General features: G+C 32.6%; 1 protein-coding gene across 1 annotated transcript; it reads right to left on the minus strand.

Annotated features, from left to right (window-relative positions):
• Positions 1-317: 317 nt before the first annotated feature.
• LOC128989069 (uncharacterized) lies at positions 318-7,788 on the minus strand. Its single transcript, XM_054410926.1, has 4 exons — positions 7,548-7,788; positions 2,229-2,502; positions 1,468-1,599; positions 318-560 (listed from the first exon to the last, which is right to left on the minus strand). Exons 1-4 carry the CDS (start codon positions 7,786-7,788, stop codon positions 323-325), a joined length of 885 nt encoding a protein of 294 aa, XP_054266901.1. The 3' UTR covers positions 318-322.
• Between the last annotated feature and the right edge of the window lie 14,411 nt (positions 7,789-22,199).

Raw genomic sequence — 22,199 nt, forward strand, 5'->3', positions numbered from 1 at the left:
TGTGTGTTTTAATGACACTAGCATTTTTACTCTTTTCGTAAAGGAAATGTCCAAACCCATATTAGTTAACCCTCGGCTGCTTAGCATAATTAAAGGATTTCACACAGAATCTAACTAAAAACTTTAAATTTTAATACATGCGTTTTAGCTACTTGGTTACCCAAACTATTTGGCAATATTTTTAATCTAAAATGTTTACACATCCCTATTCACCAATTATATATCAAAAGAGGAAAACACTCATTTCAATTACAAAATCTTTATTCTTAAAGCAACAAAATAAATAAACGTAACAAAATAAATTACAAACAGTTCACGTGTTTCACCGGTGGATTCCGATCTTTCTCTTATCGTGATAAGCCACCTTATCAGTAGACGTGACGTCAGTGTAGGGCAGCTTATCAGTGGGCTTGTCGTCGTAGGGTAGTTTATCAGATGGTTCCTCTTCAGGGGAGGTCCGACGCAGGGGCCGGGCGCATTTCGGGTAGAGCTTGTCGCAGTTTTGGGCTGATTTGGAGCCGCTTACGTCATCCAGGTCTCGGTACTTGGTCAGACTAGACCTGCATCGGAGAGAAAACTTTCAAAACAAAGCAACAATCCAACAAGTGACCAGTGGTGCAGTGTCGGGTCAGTGGCTTGGTGCGTAATACTAACCTAAACGCGCATGCGATTAAATTAAAATTGACTTGTTTTTACTGACAAGTATTACTAATAAATTGTTACACGGTCAAGATTAGGAGAATCATTCTTTCTCCGATTTGTGTAAAACTAAATTGCTATACAAATACTGTAGTCCCAATGCAATGATTAAATTGTCGCGCATTTTAATTATTTTCTAAGCAAAGTATACCTAAAATCTATAATTCTTTGCATACTTAAGAATTATACCACGTCTCTGGAGATTTGAGTTTAGAGTTAGAGTGATCTCGGGTTAGCTTTATGTTGTATTCAAAAACGCACACCTTAGACCAAAGTTCTTTCAATATTGCTAAAACCATAGTCAAAATGCAATTGCAAAAATATGTCAACATCCAACCTGAAACTACAAATTCATACAAATGTCAGACCTTTGTATCCGGCATATAATACTGTATTGTGATAGATTCTTTGATATTTATGACTTACTTAACCCATCTCAATAAAATAATAACGAAATGGAAACAAAACAAGTAATTTTATTAGAGGTTGTGTACGTTAATATCTGGATATTTAACTTTTATAGAAACGAATAAAATATCAATAATGAAAAGTATATTTTTTTAGATAGTGGAACAATAATTTCTTCTTTTATACTGTTCAATAATTATTCGAAAGAATGCCACCATATTGATTGTAAAATGTTTTTCTTCAGTGCATAATCGTAGGCAAAAGAATAACATTACAGATGTTGTTAAAATATATTAAACTGATTTGCACAGATATAATTATTCGCTGATAGATAATTAATTGTTAAATTTCTAAGCTTACCCGAAAGCCCTCATAAGGATGTTGAGTAACGGGTTCTCTATCGCTTCGTTGTCTGCCAGACACACGAATTTCTTCTTGCAATCGTCAGACTCAAGCCCCAAAACTTCCATACTCATGTCTAGGATGTCCCAACTGTAAAAAATATACCATGATCACTAGAAGAAGTGATGAGTCACTTTAAGATGTATGTTTTGATGTTAAACATCTTACAATATCTCACATACATACATATTAAAATCCTAAGACCACTAAATAGTTTACAAATTTAAACAATGTTAAAACAATTCCAAGACAGCAAATAATTTATGCTTTTGTAATTGTTGGTTATTTCAAGATAATTGTTCACTATAACTGTTTAGTATTTCATTGGTTGAACCTCTGTTTTAATTTTATATTTGACCAGGTTAAGAATGTGTAATTGATAATTGTGTACTCTTAACAATTTTCTTTTGTTTTCAGACAACAATACAATTTAATACAATTAGGTCAGGTTTTCGATAGCAATGCCAGTGGCTTGCCTGGTGTAAATGCATCACTGAGTAAGTCTATGAATTCTGTCTTTTAAGGACTTACCACTAGGGTACTTATTGGTATGGTATTTACAAGGAATATTTACATAGGCATTATAAAAACTGTCTAGTAAGAGAAATGAAAGCTTCTTGTTCTCTATAAAAACTTATTCCTAGGAGGTATATTCAATTAAATCCCTCTCAAGATTGAAAAGTCTTACGCTCTCACTGCTACATTTCATCTCCACTCACCCTTGGATGGACTTGGCGGATCTCTTGTGGTTGTAGTAGTTGTAGCCGGTGTTGGAGCCAGTGTAGGTGTCGTAGTTGTACCCGTAGTTGTTGGAGTGGGCCGTGGGAGACAGGAGAGCAGAGGCTCCACAGCCATACTCGCCTCCTCCTAGACATCCTCCTAGACCCACGAACCTGGAGAGGAACGCGGCGATAGCGAACACTATGAGGGTGACTATGAACGCCTTCACCTTCAGGATGGCGAGGGTGCCGACGATGGTGGCGAGGCCGGCTCCTGGAATGCAAGAGGATTAGAACCAGAAGTCAGAATTGGCGAAAGGCTTAGAGTAGTTTTAAATACAGAGAGATCTGTTCACTTTGATAGTAGATTTCGATAGTATTCAGAAGTTTAGCTGTACGAGTCCATAATCGCTTTAAAATTTGTTGTACACTATCTATTAATTTGTCTTTGACAGTTTTGCTTTTCTAAATAATAAGTTTATTTGTGGAAAATACACACTTTCTTAAAAAAATTATTTTTTAGCTCATTGAAATGTTGAAGAACTGTACATAGTTTACATTATTTAAAGTATAATGACATAATACACCAGCTCTTGAACTTTCTATCCCATATAACATGATACCAAGGGACTGAAGGGTTTTAATTACGAGGTTGGTTAAATACTTATACCTTGAACATAAGATTGGACGTACATTTAAGTTGTACGTTTTAAAGTGATTGATCCCAGATTTTCAAACTGATCAACTTAATCCAACAAAAGCCAATGGCACAGTGAAATACCAAATAGTGCTTAAAAGATGTTGACTGTAAGGCTAGAAAAAAGTTCAAGGAGTCGCAAATGTTGATAGTTGATGTAATCGTATGAACACACAAGATAGGAACACGGTTAAAGCTTTCACGATCACAATAGGAATGTTTTGGACAGTGGAAATGCTCATTGAATAGTTCAAAAGTAGTTGTGCATTACATGACTTGAAGACAACTGTAACAACGGATGTCATATGCGTTGTGCCTTGAGTTGAATACCATAATGGAATGGAGGCACACAATTATTAATGATTATATCACTAGTAAAGTTGGATATCTGAGTGGTTATGTAGCTGGTTCAATCCTTAGAAAACTCATTAACATATTATGTTTCAAAATTGAACTTAACTGTTTTTTTATCGTTAAGCTTTTAGTAGGTCCCGATAGAAAACAGAGGTGATCTTTGTAAGTAAGAAATCCACTTCGACATTTTACTCATAAAATACGAGTTTGTTTTTCCCTACATTAAAGTGAAAAAAACTCCTCAGATAACTTGCAATGGACATTTCGTTATTTGAAGAAACCATGACCACAACCATTAAAGATCACCTTTTTTTCTTTATTTTTAAATAATCAAGCACAAGTCAACAAAGTTGTAAAATACATTTTAAGTGAATAATTTTTTGTGAGATTTTTAAACTTATGCACATGTATAATATCGTATTCATTTTAATGCATGTCATTAACTACTACACAGTCTGTGATAATTTACATTTTATCAAAGTCTTACGCTCTCGCAACTTCCAAGCACATTACAATTAACTTCTTCAGGTCAACTACCTAATTTAAACAATTTAATTCCCCCCAGTACTGTATACCTGACATCCCCAAGTAAGTCACCCTCTCACATTCGCTGACTCGGGGTTTCACCTAATCCGACCCGTTTGATCCTAATCCCTAATTTACGGCAACTTTCTTGGCTCCGTTCTTACAAGTGTAAGGAGACTGAATCACTGACTTGGGTCATTTAAGTCTACTTTATAAGATTTTCTTTTCCGAATGACTTTCTTTTGTGTAAGATTGGTTACATTAAGCAAAAGGCCATTTTCACTACCGAAACCAATTAGGGATAGCTAAGTAAAGGAAACAATTAATGTTTTAAGTATTGAACGAAAAATAAATTTATTCAAATACCTTGTTTAATCTTTTAACTTAACGGTTTTCATGTTTAATTTTAGGGAAGCGTTATAAAATGTTTTAATATAAGTTGAAATAATGTTCCAAATTCTTTTTGAGTGAGTGAATTTTGTGGTACTGGCAGAACAGAAGGATTTGATATGAATTAATCGTAAAAGGTGTTGATGGAAAGTCGATTTAATCTCCTCAAATTGCTTGGATATGCCAGGAATACACTGATAGTCTGATTATTCTTACTACACGCATTGAGTGTAAAGATCTATAAAATATTCATATTGAAAGGTTGAATTAAAACTTGTTTACGAACATTGCAATCCATTGTTGAAATTAGACCCGTACACCCGACATAAATGGTTTCCGATATGAATCAAACAAGAGCTGATTCAATCGTGATTTTGTTACTGAATGTCATCGTTTAGAACATTATCCAAAGTAAACTTAAATATAACACGTTTTCTGAATACACAAGTAAGTTAGTAATGTTTATATTTTACCCTGTAAAATAATGTGTAATTGGGAATATTCTTGCATTATCACACAAATTAATTAACGATATCAGATGTTCAAACCACCGTTATGCTCAGCTAACATACAAGCTTCCTGGCAGCAAGCAGTTCTGTATTTGACCGTTGTATTTCCTCCAGCCTCAGTACTTGTGCATAGTTGTAATCTGCATACACCTGAATACATTCATTACCGCCCCATCACCGCGTTCCCACCAAACACCGAACTTCTCTACATATGAATGAGCCGAATCCGCTAGTTCCGACCTCTAATTTCGGGTTTGTTTCGATATTTCCTAACAGCTTTCTCTTCAGAAAGAAAGTTCGGAATAGTTTACCGGGACGTTTACCGTTTCCCAGCAATTAGGAGATAAGATTTATTGCATTTTTTAGTTTAAATTAATTCATTGGAACTGTGAAATTTATGTATCGTATATTTTTAGATAATTTTTATGTAAAATATTTATTTTGATACTTACCTTAAAAAGTTAGCCTTAATTATTTTGTTAAAATTATTCTAATGACCAATCATTACCTTCAACTTCTTAAAAACTTTGTTTTTAATTTCTCCATATTTATTTTTGATATATGAAATTAGCTTAGTGGCCTTTTAAAACTTGTATTTAACTAGGCCATTAATACACACGAAGCTGTAAAAGAAGAAGAAACGGCAATCAGAAAATATGCATTTGTTTACGTAAGATTGTTTATATAACTAACCACTGATTTAAACAAGATGTGATATCACATTATCAATTTACATTTCTTTATGTCAGGTTGTACAGCTTAAAAGAGACACTCCGAAATAGGTACTTTGTACTTAAATTATTCGTTTGCTTCAATTAGTAAAAAGATTTTAATAGGAAAATTCTATTATAATTTTTAACTTAAAAAAGTAACTCTAAAGTATTTGAACTCTCTTTTAAATGTTGCCATCTAAAACAATGAACCGCTATCAAATCTAGTAACAGGTACACATTTTACAATGGAACGTATAAAACACCTCCTAATACAAAAGAATCGAACAATGGCTGACCACAACTTTCCAGAAAGTGTGGATTCATTTTCAGGCTGTAAAACCAATGCAAACTTTCCGTATTGATAGTTAGAGTCCATTCAAAAGAGGAATTCAAGCAAACGCTCAAATACACCATTTGCATCGCGAACAAACTTTGCAAACTCTGTAGAGCCGGCAATAACACTTTGAATGTTAATGCAAACTCGGCTCTACCCAGATTATGTCCAAGATTTTCAATAGGCTTGTTTGAAAGTTTTTGTGTTGATAATAGTCGTATTATACAGACGTTTGTGTTTCTGCTGTACAGTGTCGGGAACGTTACTTTTTATACAGTTCGATAAAATGTTGAGTTGACTTGGATTTGGAGTTTGGGGAGTGTCTCGCTTTTAAATAGATTAGTTGTTGGGTAAATAAATGTATGTTTATTTAATGTTTTTGTCTCAAAATGTGGTGTCAGTAAACGATTTGGTCATACGCTGAGAATACTATAGTATACTGTACTATTATAGTGTATAGGATCTTTTTGACACCTGGAGAATTGTACAGTTAAAACCGTTGACTTTAACTGTTAACCGTTGTTTTATTTATATTAGAGCAGGTTATTTTCTCTGCACTAATTTTTTTTTCGGAAAAAGATTGTATTTGGGTTTAATTAAACAACACCAATTTTGTGGCTTATAGTCCACATTAAGATTTAGTTCCTGATCCAGAAAAAAATCAAGTATGCGAGGCCAGAAAAAATATTTTTTTTAATCAGGTTAAATTATATTATTAACTAAAGTTAGAGGATTCTTTCTCCAATCTAAGTAGAGTAATCTGAAAAGTATTCCAATAAAATGTAGAGTAATTTTGTTTTAAACCTTAAAATCTAAAGCACAGGCTATGGGAACCAAAGTATTATATTGTCTGCGTCTAAAGTTTGATTGATAAGCTGCAAGGAATAATTTCCATAGCCTAAGGTAGGAGGTATATAAATAATTTCAAAAATAAAAAATAAAAATTCACATTATGATAATGTGCACATTAATTTTATTACTACTTGAGTCTTATGAGTTAATGCACAAAACCTTTCTTTGTGATATTACTCTACATTTTGTAAGGATCGACAATATTTTATTTTAATATTTTGTATTGAAGATTTTAAATTACCAGGATAACTTGAATTTTTATTTATGCGATTTTGTAATCTTATGTTGTGTATTATCCTTGACAGGTTGATTAATGTTTTTTTTTTTTATTACACAATGTGTGCAAAGTGTTTTAAATGATCATGTGTTCAGAGCAAGTATTAATGGTGAGTAGGTGTATGTATACCTCCCAAGCCTTTCGTATCTCTTAAAATAAGTACAGTAACATGGTTTTGATTAATTACACTACTTATTCCTGAGAGTATTAGAGATTTATTACTGGCCCAGTGAAGATATTTGTAATGTATTATTAATGCAACTGTCAAAAACGTTCAACTTCAACTCAACTGTTTGGTTACTAGTATAAGATTCGGGCCAGTGACGTAATTTGTTTATGTTTACGATGCAACCCGATTTCGTTCTAGCATTCGTGCATTTATTAATCAGATTTTAAGAAAAATTAAGGTGTTACACTTTTGAATAAAAGAGTACAGCTATAGTCAATATTAAAAGACAATTCTCTTCACTACAACTAAATATCTATTCCTGTAAATGTTGGTGAAACATTCACATTTTATATTTTATAATTAAGGGTAGGATTCTCCAGTCAAAATTGCATGAAAAAACAACTTAATTAAAAACTACTTATGTAAGCTAACACTAAAATTTCCAATCAAACTTTGATCCAAATATTTGTTAATATCTCCTAAATGTGTGTAAAGTTACCGAAGCCAGCTTTCCTCTCCCTCGGCACCCTCTGGATGGCAGACCCGGCGGCCAGCCCGGCGACCACAGACAGCACTATGATGGACCGCCACATGGCACTGATAATGGAGGACTCTACTGATAACAGCACGGCGCCGGCGACGTAGTTATACCCGCAGCGACATTCACATGGAAATGCTCTCGGTTTCCCTATTGTACGTCTGCACAGGTGTGACGGCGCGTCCGTCCGTGGCCCACACATAACTGCCAATTTCACTTATTAAACATCAGTGATTTTAGAATCACCTGTAAATTAATTATTTAATTCAGTGATAATTTTTTTTCATTGCGAAAATCATTGGATTTTCCTCATGGTTCTTATTTTTTTAAAGGGAGTCCGTAAATGATAAGCAGTTGTGGTTTATAAAATTTACACAGATATAAACAGAACAGTTTTAAAGAGTTTGCTTGGAATTTTGGGGTGACATTTTATTATTGTTATCACTTTTACAAATTATTTAGCCTACACGTTTATTTAATTGACTGGGACGGGTAGCGTCGTCCAGTAATCCAACTACCAGGAGGTCACGAATTGTGGATATTTATAGGAATGCACCGTGGATGTGATACTCCCTGGTGTGGATTAACGTCCGCACTAGTGAGTACTACGACTATCCGCAGTCCTATCCTGATAATTAGACCAATTCGTGTATTCCAAGGCAAAAACGTGGCTCGGTACAATAAACTGTAGGTCCCTTAGTTGCCATTAGCTGTATGGGCTATTAATTAACAACTGTGTCTAAGGAATGTCGGCCTTAGTCACTAAAAAGACTACAAGATCGCGCCACTCATCTCCATTCATACTTGTCTTAAAATACCTACTTTGTAGGGTCGCCATTTAATAAGCAAGTATTAAAGTATTCAACTGACTTTACAATTAGTTTCCTCTTGGTTGGTTGCAACTACCACTTAATAATTTGAACCATTTTTACGTTTTTTGAAGGCGTCTTCAATTAGAAACTAGCTCTCTGCAGGAAGAAGCATGCATTTTTAAATCGAGTTTAAGAGAGGATGATTGTTTATTTTGCAATCCAGCAGACGATGGACTGTTAAATTATAAGTTAAATAAGTTATTTTATAATAAAAACATGAGTTATGATCTTTATTTAATTTTAGACAATGTCACTTCAGTTTAAATATATTTTTGTGTGTTTATGTCATGGAATATATCATTACTATAGAAATTTACTTTGGAAAATAAATAGTCTTGGGCTTTAATTTTTTAATTTAATAAGACTACAACACAACTTTAAAAATTCGTATTTTTTTTTTATATACAAAACTAGTTCTCATGTAGCAGTCAAAAGTATGAATATATTACGATTGATGGTACCAACAACCATAAAAAGTATGCTCCGATGTAAGTTTTCACTAACAAATTATCGGGCCACATAGTAAAAGAAATTGTTTGCCTGAGTCAAGGGGCGCGTTTGGATTACAAGGATTAAACAAACGTAACTCATTCCAAATCCTCTCTGGGCTTAAACTAATATTTTCCTCTAAAACAGTGAACCATTTCATTTTCCTAAAATAAAGACTAAAAAAATAATTATCACAATAATTATGATGTACGATTAACCATTATAAGTTTATTTCAAGCACAAAATTTAATTCTCTGATGAAACCCATAGTATAGGTAAACATGATTAATAGAAATTGTGTTGTTAAAGTAAATAATTTGTCACAATAAGATTTTATTAAATCATTTGTGAATAAAAGATGAATTGAATATTTATGTATATAAACCTTTATTCAGAATCTTAAAAATTGATTTGCAATTACACCCAAAATAAAGTGTCTAATTTTACTTTTGAAATACATTTTAATCGATACACGTAATTAATACCCCTTTAGTACGTCGGTGTCGGAGTTCCCCAAGGCAGTAGTCTCGGTCCCCTACTGTTCACGAGCTGCGGCCAGCCACGGAAGGGAAGTTGCAGTTTTTGCAGTCTAATGGCATTCCAGTCTTGCCCAGGTGTCTTCCTCATTCCGCCACACCCTGCGTTATTAAGGCGAACCCTTCCTCCCCTTATTGCGATGAATGATAATGATAACATTCCACAGACATTTCATTTACCATAGCGCCTCCGAGACAGCCATTCTCATAAAATTGTCAAAACTGATGAGAACTTGGAGGGTTGCATCGAAATTGTAATGAGTTTTCTCTTGATGTTTAGCAGAAAGTATGATTTTAATATGTTGTATCTTGCAGTAATTCTGTTAATTTATTATTTTTGTTTATTGAACACTATATATTTTTTTAATTATTCGCGATTTCAATCGTGTTTGGTAAACATAGTCGTTCTTTGGTTGTTTCTGAGTTATATTATAGGTTAATGTTTACAGTGTTTTCCAATAAAGATTTATTTTGATAAAAAGGCTTGCATTGCTTCACGTAAGAAATGAATTTATAGTTCAAAGACTGAGTGGACAAGCACTCCTTGGAAACTATGTTTAACAGCTACACTTTATAGCGGGCATTATATTATTAAAGACCGTAGTTTTCATACTAGTAGCAGAACAACAAGAACAATAAGAATGTTCTAACAGAAAACCAGAAGATAATTCTAAATGCTACAGTTTGTAGAGAATTTCAAACCACTATTTATATTACCACATAATAAAGCTAGTTTTAAGACAACTACGGTATATAAATGGTCTATGATAATTATTTGATGATAATAGGTCATTTATGGTACAGATAACAAAATCATCTGCCGTGTACTATAAGAAATATAATTTCGTTTCAAATTAACGTTCAACTGTCTTTAATACAACATTTGGAATATTGTTTCCAACAATTGTAATTCAGTCATCCCTTTGTGGTGTATAAATGTATGTAACTTAATTAAAAAAATATATTTGAACCTTAAAATAAATAGAAAATCAGTCATGCATATTATTATTTTTATATATTAGTAAACAATAGTAGCAACTCAGTATATAAAATCTAGACACATCCAGTATATAACATCTAGCTAATGACAAAAATACCAGAATTTGACATCAATCTGCCTATATGAGTTCGAACTAATTAGATTTCAAGTTTTAAAACAGTTCAATAAATTATGTTAGCCTATTTTAAAATTATTAAATTAACAACAACTAACACATTTCAATCGCCCCGTTTCTAAGTACCCTAAATCACATACGCACACCAATTCATCGTACAACAATTCAGAACCTAATTTCCACCACACCAACTATCCCTTATAACTTGATATACACCACAGCAATGACATTTAAATAACAACCCCAATCGGTAAAGGCAATCACTAGTACATTAATTAACATAGCGTATAATCCAGGATGAGAATTAATGTAAAACTCCCTCCTGTGGACCAATCGAACAAAAGCTAAATCCACGAGCGTTCAAATCCCCAGCCCTAATTTACTTTTTGATTGCCCCTAAACCGCTCTGATGGCCAGCCAATAACATTGGACGTAGAACAATGCCGGCGTTATCGTCAACGGACACTTTCCATTTTCTCTTTTTATCGTTTGCCCTTTCAGGAGGTTCGCGAGACTTTTTACCTAAGCCCTCTCAGTAACAATGGTATGATATTTCGTTTTTTAACTGTGTTTTACACAGGGTATCGTTTTAATAAAATGTTGATCAGTTGAAACAGAAGGTTTTTAAACCTTTTTTTACCTGGGTGGATAGTTTCTACGTTTGAGTTGTGAGAAGGCAATATTTGTTATGAAATTGTAATCATAAAATACGAGGTGTTAGCCCGTCCTACGTACGGGAATTCAGTAGTCAGTTAAAACCGTGTACAATTCGAATCAGCTAGTTTACACATAAAGACAAAGTTTCTTGCAGTTTTAATGTGAAAAATCATCTTGTAAACAAATGTTGTGTGACCAAATATGTTTTTATTCCATCATAATATATACCTGATACGGCCTATACGATATGCATTTTAAATCCGATAATTTTACAATAAAACATCGATTCTGCAATTTTTACGATGTGAAAAGTGTTTAAGTGAGGCAGCCAATTCGCACAGACGCACTCTGATTATAAGTAGTCTACAGTCACAGAATAGTAGTATGTTTTCTGTGCTACAATAGAGAGAGTAATAGGGGAGTATGTTTGATCTACCTATGGTAATAGTCAATTGAGAAGTCTATAGACCTAGTTAACGATACTACCTTCCATAGCATAACTGCCTCTTCATTAATTATTGTCACAATTATCACAATACAACTACTATACACAATATCCAGTAGGTCTGAATATAAACGACCTAAAATAAAACGATAATATCCAATAAAATTCACAGTACACATAATTTAACTTTGGTGTCCTAACATCAAAACTAATCGTCACAACTATCCTAAATTTCACTGCATTAATTGCTAAATAAATAATAAGTGTAAACAAATAAAAGTAAAAACAATAACAGTTTGTTTTGAAACAGCTGTTTGGTTCAAATAACATTCATTTGAATAAAAACTGGTCACATGTAGCAGTAATATAAAAAGTAAACACGCTAGTAAAGCTAATGACGTAATTGTCAATGTTTATTATCCATACCGTTATCAGTTCTATCCTTGATAATTACCCACCCTCATTAAATAAATGTACATCGTACTTTCCCATATTAGTTAATTTAAACTACAATATAGTCATAGTTAAAATAAAAGTGATATTTTCAAGTTTGGGGGCGCTGATATAAGCACCTCCAAACGTAACCACAACTGAACGATTTCACGATTTCATAAAAGGATGGTTTGTCTAATTGCAGTATCCTAGGTCAATGTTGACGTTGTGTTCAATCTATGTCATCCATCTGTTTATCTTTGTATAAAACCCGGCTAAGGTTGTGGAGGTAATTTAAAATCGTGATTCCTGATTATACTTGATCTTCTTTTTGTAACATCAATATTTGCGGGCCTAATCCAAACCATGTTTAAGCAGACAAACATAATTGTAAACAAAAAGCTATCATGAAGAATTAAAACATGTAAACATTGTTATTTTTCTAATCTTTCCTTGAAAAGTGGAGCAGTAAAATAATTTGCATTTATCCTTTTTTATTTAAGACTCGTGTAAGCCTCGATGTGTACTGCGGTTTAATTAATTTTGGTGTAAACTATTTTAAACTGTGGTCTAATTATCTCTACTAATCTTACTTATTTACTATAATCAATGACAAAATAAGAGTAAATAAAATAACCTCATTATTCCATAGTTTATAATTTAACCAGCTGTTAGTTAAAACAAATTATATTGCTCTAAAACAAATCGAAGATTACAGAGATTGCTTTAAAAATAATTTGAACATCCTACTATGTATATTTAATCAATCTGTCATCCTCTTACAGAAGAATTAAACGTATCAATGATTAGCATTACACATAGTATAAATAAGTCAACCCTAAGTATGTCTTTACATTTTTATCCAAATGCCGAATTTGTGACACAAAAGCTGAATGTTTACAGCTGTTATGTTAAACAAATTATTTTATGCCAAAAGCTAGTTTAAAATCTTAGCGTCGGCTGCTAGACTTTTTAAAAATTAAAACACGATTTCTAAAAAACTGGGACCCTAAACTAAAATTATGGCTTCGACATTCCCTAGTTCTCAAAATTATCTTTCTTTCAACACAAAAATCATGAAAATCCGTCGAGTGGTTGATTCAGAATCGTGAAATAAAAAAACACACTTTCGTTTTAATATTATAGATAAGTAGAGAACCACATTTTGTAATCAATAGTTATAATTTTCAGCAGTCAAGTCAACGCTTTCCTTTAGTCGTAATCAACATTTTTAGTTTTCGCCATAAGGCTAAATTGTATGTATACCTACTATTGAAAACGACAGTACACGTGTTACACCTTGGGGTTAATGGTAGGGATTGTTTTCATGTTATTAAGTACATACATATACAGGGTGAGTTTTAAATGAGTTCCCCCCTACTTTTTTCTACATTTCTTAAGATACCAACTCTGGACCACTTCAGATCATTAAAGAGTAGTAAGTACTTCATTTTGACTGGGTATACATTTTTGGCCGCCATCTTGGATCCACCATATTGGATACAAAGTTTTTTTTCAAAAGTAAAGGTAGGGTTGTGACCTATCGTTTTAAACTAGATTTTTATGCTGAATACGATGCTGCAATCCGTTTTTAAACATCTTGATCCATTCTAAAGTTATGAGAACTTTTTATAACATTATTTTAGCCTATTTTAACGTTGTGCATTTAGAAACTAAGAACATAATCGCAAAATAGTGCTAGAAAAAGATTTATGTATATTATGTGGTGTATACTTATCTTAATCTAGCACTATTTTGCGATTATGTTCTTAGTTTCTAAATGCACAATGTTAAAATGGGCTAAAAATAATGTTATAAAAAGTTCTCACAACTTAAGAATGGGTCAAGATTTTAAAAAAACAAATTGCAGCATCGTATTCAGCATAAAAATTTAGTTTAAAACGATGGGTCACAACACAACCCTACCTTTACATTTGAAAAAAAAAACTTTGTATCCAATATGGCGGATCAAAGATGGCGGCCAAAAATTTATACCCAGTCAAAATGAAGTACTTACTACTCTACAATGATCTGACGTGGTCCGGAGTTGATATCTTAAGAAATTTAGAAAAAAGTAGGGGGGAACTCATTTAAAACTCACCTTGTATATTGGTTGCCATGCACCTACTGATGCAACCACATTCAAGTTTTCATAACAAACCTTATCGAAAGAACTCTTACCATATTCATTATGAAAACATCACTTCAGAACAAAATACCTTAAACATCAAGGAAAATATGTGTTATCGAACAGCATAATATTCATTTAGTTAACATTTAATTAGTAGTACCAGGGGACCGAGCGTTGCTCGTGGTATTTAATTTGTAGGAGACGTTAAAAAATAAACATAAAAATAAACATACATGTAATAAGTACAATTTCCATCTATATACAGGGTGAGTTTTTTAAAGTGATCCAATAGCTAACTTTTTAATTACACGACTTAGCACCACACTTTAAATTTGTAACTTGCTCAATTTTAAGTTTCACTCAAGAATACGATTTCAGATTTTTTCATTGTGGCCGCCATTTTCCAATATGGCTGCCAACTTTAAAATTTCTTATGGAACACCCTGTATTTTATTTTGTTTTTAGATTTTACTCTAAAAAATAAAACATTTTTGTATTTGAGATTTTTTCAATATCTCTAACGGTTAAAGGATCTACGAGGACACAACTAAACAGTAACAACACTTAAAACTAACATTGCTTTAGAATTCATGCAACTTTGTATGAAAACTTTAAGTCCTCGTAGCTCCTTAACCGTTAGAGATATTGAAAAAATCTCAAATACAAAAATGTTTTATTTTTTAGAGTAAAATCTAAAAACAAAATAAAATACAGGGTGTTCCATAAGAAATTTTAAAGTTGGCAGCCATATTGGAAAATGGCGGCCACAATGAAAAAATCTGAAATCGTATTCTTGAGTGAAACTTAAAATTGAGCAAGTTTCAAATTTAAAAGTGTGGTGCTAAGTCGTGTAATTAAAAAGTTGGCTATTGGATCACTTTAAAAAACTCACCCTGTATATAAAAGGCAAAGCCCTCACTGACTGACTGACTGACTGACTCACTCACTCACTCATCACTAATTCTCCCACTTCCCAATTACCTAGGAGGCTGAAATTTGGTACACTGATTCTTTAGGCATTAAATAGGAAAACTAAGTGGTTTTTATTCTGATCGGACTCTCGGGCTCCGCCCCAGTGGCTCTGGAGTTTCCCATATTAACCTAATGAGTACTCATATTTAAATGGAATCATTGACTATCGGATACAGAAGTTGTTGTATTAATAGTCAAAGATGGAATTAATGAATCATAACAGCTGTTTTAATTAAACAAGGTGGTTCTGTTCTATGATGTCCAATAGCATTAAAGTTACAAGGATTACCAACAGAGTGCAGCACTATTATTTTTTTTAATATTTGACAGCAGCTAATTTGAAACCAAAAGGTGAGTGAGCGTTGCGAACAAACTTCAACCCGGAGGCGAGGTAGCGTAGCGAACGAGCTAACCTGAAGGCAAGTGAGCGCAGCGAACGAGCTCCAACCGTAAAGGTGAGTGAGCGTAGCGAACGAACTTCAACCAGGACGTGATTGAGCCATGCGAACGAGCTCACATATGAAGTTAAACGGGGCAAAGCCCGCGGGTACAGCTAGTTATATTATGAAGTGTAGTATAAAATATGTAATAAAACCATTTATATCATAACATTTTGCATGCTCACGTATTGGTGCTATTTGCACAACATTTTGTGCACGGCCCTGTCGTCTTAAGTAATTGAAAACCATTGCAGGCATAAAAAAACTTTCATTACTGGCACCATAAACAATTGTCAAAGTAAAAATTTTGTTTTTAAAAATAGTATCTTTATAGTATTGTCATTTTTTTAAACTGAGCTCTTCTATAAGACTGATGTTGTTAATCTTATATTTCATAGCTTATTGACCTATATTTGACATTGGGATTCCTCCACAAATTAATTGATTAATTAATTATTGCCATTGCATCGTATAGTTTTGTGCTGAGCCTAAGAAAATGCTATTTTTATCCAACACGAGTGAATTACCCTGACGCATATACTCTTGGAAATAAGTTAAAGTGTAAACAAAAAAACGGCAAAACACTTAGTGAAAACTGTAAATAAACACTCCGAATACTCTAAGATGTGGTTTTCTGCTGTATGTAGTATCAAAGGCTGAATTTAACGGTTTGCGAGACAAAAAATGTCATGCTCTTGAGTCTAGACCATATTTTTTATACAAGTGTATAAAAAAAAGGAAAGGTTAGTTTTTGTACTGAATCACATGTAAAATATGTCTAAATAAAAAAATCATGTTAAAATTAAACAATTAATTTTGAACTCTAGTTAACCTATAAGAACATATATCTTTTCGTGTTACGTGTTAATTATCTCCATTTTCAATTTTTCCACGTCAATTAAGTTGTAAAGCCAATTTTTCATAGAGAGACTCTTTATTCTTAATTTAATCAACAATCCTTTCCACATAAACAATCGGACAATATCTACAATAATGTTCACTATAAAACTCGTGATAATACTTTAACATCTCAGCTGTTGACCAGCATTGTTGCGAGTTGCGAATATTATGCGCTCTCTGGTTGCGACTGGATCGCGGAACGTCGTAACAATGGGATCGTCCACTAATATTAGAACAGAAACTGTATGCATGAAAAAGAATGACGTCACTGGATGGAATCTATTACTAATAATCTCTGCATGTGTTTTGGAAGTTTTTGACAGTTAAATTTAAAAAATAATACAAACAAGTTTATTTTCGGGCATTTTTTTATGATCCAAATCTTTTATATTTTATAATCCGTATACGATCGTTAAACATCTCGCCCATTCCGCTGGCGAATCATCAAAAATTGAAGTCTTTGTGGTTTCCTCAATATACTCTTAGTTAATTCTTTTCGTCTATGGTTCAGTATTATTGTATAATCGTTTGCGGTAAAATATTCTACGGTTTTGAACAGTCGTAATTATCCAAGGCTTGATAAAACAACCAAAGTGTATTAATTTGGCCATTGCTGGGGTATAACGTATTCATGTGAATGTCCTTTTCTTTTGTACTGTATTTAGTAATTTGCCACTGTACTGGTAGATAATTTGTTATAAGCATATGTTACAATATTTACATTTTCGTAAAGTTGTCATAGCTACCTAGACATAAGAGCAATGTTATAAATATTAAAATTTCATTTAAAGTTTTTAACGTAAAACGAATTTTCCAAAAACAGTGGCTAGCAAGGATATTGTTTTTAGCCTAAAACTAAGATATTCCTAACTCTTTAGAGGAAATCGTAGAGGCAGTTTTTGAAATCATTGTGGGCAAATGTTACTTACTTATATTATAGTTTGGATTTGTACATCTCGTACTAAAGTATTTTCTTACATTACTTATTACACAGCATAATAAATTCATACCTAACGATTAATTTTGCTGATTTTATAACTTACTTATCTTACCTTCTCCTTCCTGTTAATTTAACGCAAGATTAAGCTTGCTAAGAAATATGCGAATCCAAAGGGGTTGTGCCTTATCGCATATCCACATGATTGGATGTGTTAAACTTCTTATTTTCGGTGTGTAGCTAACAATAAGCAAAGCACCACTTGATTATACAAGAAAGCTGATATTGTACTAAAATAAATAATTTAGGCAGTTCCTTTGCACTATTTCACATTTCGATAATTATTTATCTAACAACAATGATGTTGTTTTAATGTATTGTAAACATCCCAGTGCCAGCCTTACTAAACAATAAGACAAAGGGAATTTTCGACTCGTACCACGGACCGAAATGGTTTTCCAGCTCTCGATCGTTTTAAGTTCGAGCCAGCAAAACCTCATTTTCGGCCCTAGGTACGAAATATACTATTGCATTTCACTCTACACATTTTCATTGTTATTATCAACGTTATTGTTATCAAACCAATCAATAAATCTAGACTTTTGAGTAGATTTATTGGATAGCAAACTTTGACAAACAATGTATATTGCACAAGGAAAGCTTTAATTGAAGCTCTAGGCAAGGTAAGAAAATATTTAAATCATTTATTTCTCCATTACCATCGAAACAAACCAATGGTTGAGATCACCATTTAAAACAAACCCCTTTCTTATGGTACGTTAGATTGCGAATGAAATACTTTTCATGTCAATATTTTTTTGTTTTGAAATTTAATAGAGTTTTTATTTATTATAAGTCAATAATAAGGTAAGATGCTTATTTTAATTTTTACAAGTACAATTTTTTTTAGCCTTCACAATAAGTCGTCTATAAAACATCACTTTGGCAAGACCCCCCTACTCAGCCCAATGACACAGTTTTTGCCCCAGGGTTGGATTCTGTGATGAACTGTGTTAGCAAGGAATGTGGCTTTTTACCCCCGTTGTAATCAGTTTCATCAGGGGTTGGCAAAAAGCAGGGGTATAAAAGCCAGCTAGCTTCCCCTGTCTACACTAGCTCCAGGCCAATCATCCAAACCTCCGTTCCAAAGGTAAGCCTTTGTCTCATTTTCATTTGTTTCATTGTCAGACTTTTTAGATTACGCCGTTTTTCTTTTGTTAATACTTACAATACTCTTTGTTTTCTCCCATCGTTTCAACTCTTTTCTCACATGAGCCAGGCAATGTATGTTTTCTGGGAGTTAATTGTGTTAATTGTGTTTATGTATCAGCATTGAAACATAATTGAATAAGTTGAACAAGTCAATTTAGATCTTAATAGAAAGAGTACAGCCTTTATGCCTCCTTTTGAAAATATATCGTTACTAGCAGAGTACCCGTCCTTCGTACGGGGTTGGCGTATAAGTATAAAATGATTATTGTAGTTATACTCTCAAGCTTTGCGTTTGCAATGGGGGGAGGACACAGTTTGATAAGATTTCCTTCTTTAAATTGACGGTATGATATAGTATAACACATCTACCATAGTCATAATGTTCTACCACTACACATAATCAATAGAAAAAAATAATTATCAAACAGTCACACAATATAACAAATTATTGATGAAATTAAAAACATGAACATAACTATGAACAAATCCTACTTTGACAGTTCTCATTGAGTATCACAACTTTTTGTTGCTGCTTAGTTCAAATTAGCTGTTGTCATATATGCAAAAACAAAATAATAATAGTGCTGCACCCTGTTGGGAAATCTTATAACTGTTTAATGCTTTTGCATATTATAGAACCAACTTGTAAAGTTGAAACAGCTGACTAAATTCTTTAATTCCTTTTAATATCAATACTCTTAAGGTTAACATGGGGAACTGCATAGCCACTGGGGCGGAGTCCGAAAGGAATTTTGAGATAAGAATACGTCTATATGTAAATCGGGAATGTTAGCTATTATCATTCCAAATTTCAGCCCAATCCGTCCTGTAGTTATTGCGTGATTGAACAACACACAAACAGATAAACTCACAAAATCACAAACTCACAAATTTTCAGATTTATAATATTAGTAAGATTTTGGAACTTATGAATTATTTAAAAAACAAGGATCATGATTTGTTTGCCTTATGAACAACCTTATCGATATGGTAAATTATTTTTAAGATCTGCATTGTAAGATTTAAAACCGAGGTCACACTTTTATGGCACTCTGATGGCGTTTTTGGCAATCATTTTGGTGTGACTTCATTTTGGTGTGACTGTTTCATCAGAAGAAGATTAAACACCTGATGTTTGGGTTTGACGTATATAAATGGTTTTTCTTCAACACGAGTTGAAACAAACTATGTTGTTCAATAGTTACTCGTACAATCGTGTAAAATCAATTAATGAGCAATAGTCTGTAATCTGTATTTGCTTTACGTTGAGTCATGATTACATAGTTCCTCTATATAGTTACACTGATTTATGTAGCTTAAATCAATAAATAAATGCATGGTTTTTTTAATACAATTCTCATGGGTAGTGTCAGTCTAAAATACATCAGCTATAGAAACGTAATAACAATGAAACAGCTGATTTCTATTTAAATTTAAAACAATATTAATTTGTTAAATGCAGTAGCATTTATAAATTTTATTGAAAAATTGAACGATCATCAGGTGATTTATAAGTTTAAAACTTACGTGAATTCACATGTATTATTAATTTAAATGTCTAAACACGGAGCTAAACTCTCATTTTGAAACGTATTGTTGGTAAACTATTCTTACTAGACATTGAACGTGAATCTCGACAACCATCAATGTTTACATCGTGATCTACAGACCGTCACTTGGTCATTGTCATACGTCACGGTTTGTCACGTGTCACGCGTCGATGACGTCATTTCCATCTGTAGACCATCTTCGGTAACTGTCTCACGGGCTTCTGTTATGCGAATGAAGAAAGTGAATCTTGTCTGTAAACAAACCACGCACACTCTTGTGTTATGATGTTACCACAAAATTGGTTCTTGCTTCTTACCTTGCAAGACGAGGGGATATTTACCTTTAGCGGGTTTGACTTTACGCCAAAAATACGTAGTAATTTTATTATTAGCTATATGAATAGTTATAATACGGTCATCAATATTAAATAGTGATGTTTACGTTTTATTTTTAAATAGTATAAGAAAGCTCAAGTAATTTGACAAAGATTGAACTAGTGAACATGATATCACGGAGTGAATGAATTTTGATCTGCATTTCCTATACGGATAAATTATACAACTCTTAAAATAGGAGATTTGTTTAAAAAAAATACTTTACGAGACAGTAACCATACATTGTCACCGTAACAGATATAGAGTGACAATAATAATAATTCAATTGAACAACCTAATCAGTAGTAATAGTAATGTTTTTTTGGCAACAATATAATGACACATACAAACTAATTGTATAGATGTTATCTACACTACAAACAGGAAAACATATTGGGTGTTTAATTTATTTTGTTACATTATACTTTCCTTCCAAGTTTCTTTGCGGAGTGTGTACATTTAAAATAATTATACTTGAAATGGATTAAAAACTCTGTATTAAACATAGGTTTTTAAACAAAATCTACACTACAAGAAATGTAAATATTAAAATAAATAAATATTAAATAAAAATAAAAGTTATATTAAATAAAAATAAATAAAAGTAAATATTGAATATTAAATATTAAACACATTAGATGTTGTTTTTGTATCGTAATTCAATAAATTAAAACTTTTACAAAACAGTATATCCGCAATAACAGCACCTATTGAAAAAATAAATGTCTTGTAGTATGATAAATATTGTCCCATTAACCTAAGTACATTCACCAAAATGTGTGTTTGTGTATGTAGCCTATCTATATCCATATCCGGCCCACTCTCTCTGTACGAGTTACATGACATTTACATTAGAAACACACATTCACAGCGCATCTGCATGACAAGACAAATTGTAATTTACTGAGTGAAAAGTCCAAGTGATTCAGAGTTCTACGGAAATTTTCCACACTCTTGTTTTCTTGTCAAAACTTTGAAGTACAAATGATTGTTACCAAAGTTGACTGATTTAAGCAAAAAAGTTGTTTTAAAACAAATAAAATTAATACATTATGTTAGATAACTCATCAATTTTAGGCTGCAGTACGCACTTAATGTCAAGAAACTTACGTCATTATTCTCTTCAGCTTGTGCAATGAGTTAATTAACTTCACTGGTGTGTCATTTTTCTTTTTAATTAATAGCCTTACTTTTGTGTTTCAAAATTGTATGTAAATATTATTTTCCATTTTGGTATTAGGAGAAGGAACTTATTTAAACTCATTACGGCTTTTCCAGCACACAATTTCCATCTAGAAACCTAAACCATGTCAAGTTTTGATCACAAATAAAAATAAATAGCCAGGACTAATACAAATATTTTAAAACAATACATTTAAGAAAGAACAGTATACCCTAAACACTAGTTTCAACAATTGCCAACCCTAGAATTTGTATCATGGATTATATGCTAAAGTCGTCAAATTGAAGAGACACATATTTCCAAAATTAAGTAAAGTAAGAAACTATTGAAGAGATTTCTTACAAAACATACTAACAGGTGAAGTTTT

The sequence above is a fragment of the Macrosteles quadrilineatus genome, unplaced genomic scaffold (assembly GCF_028750875.1).
Source record: "Macrosteles quadrilineatus isolate MER2022 unplaced genomic scaffold, UCM_ALF_1.0 Scaffold_3__2_contigs__length_128488019, whole genome shotgun sequence".
NCBI classification, from domain to species: Eukaryota; Metazoa; Arthropoda; class Insecta; order Hemiptera; family Cicadellidae; genus Macrosteles; species Macrosteles quadrilineatus.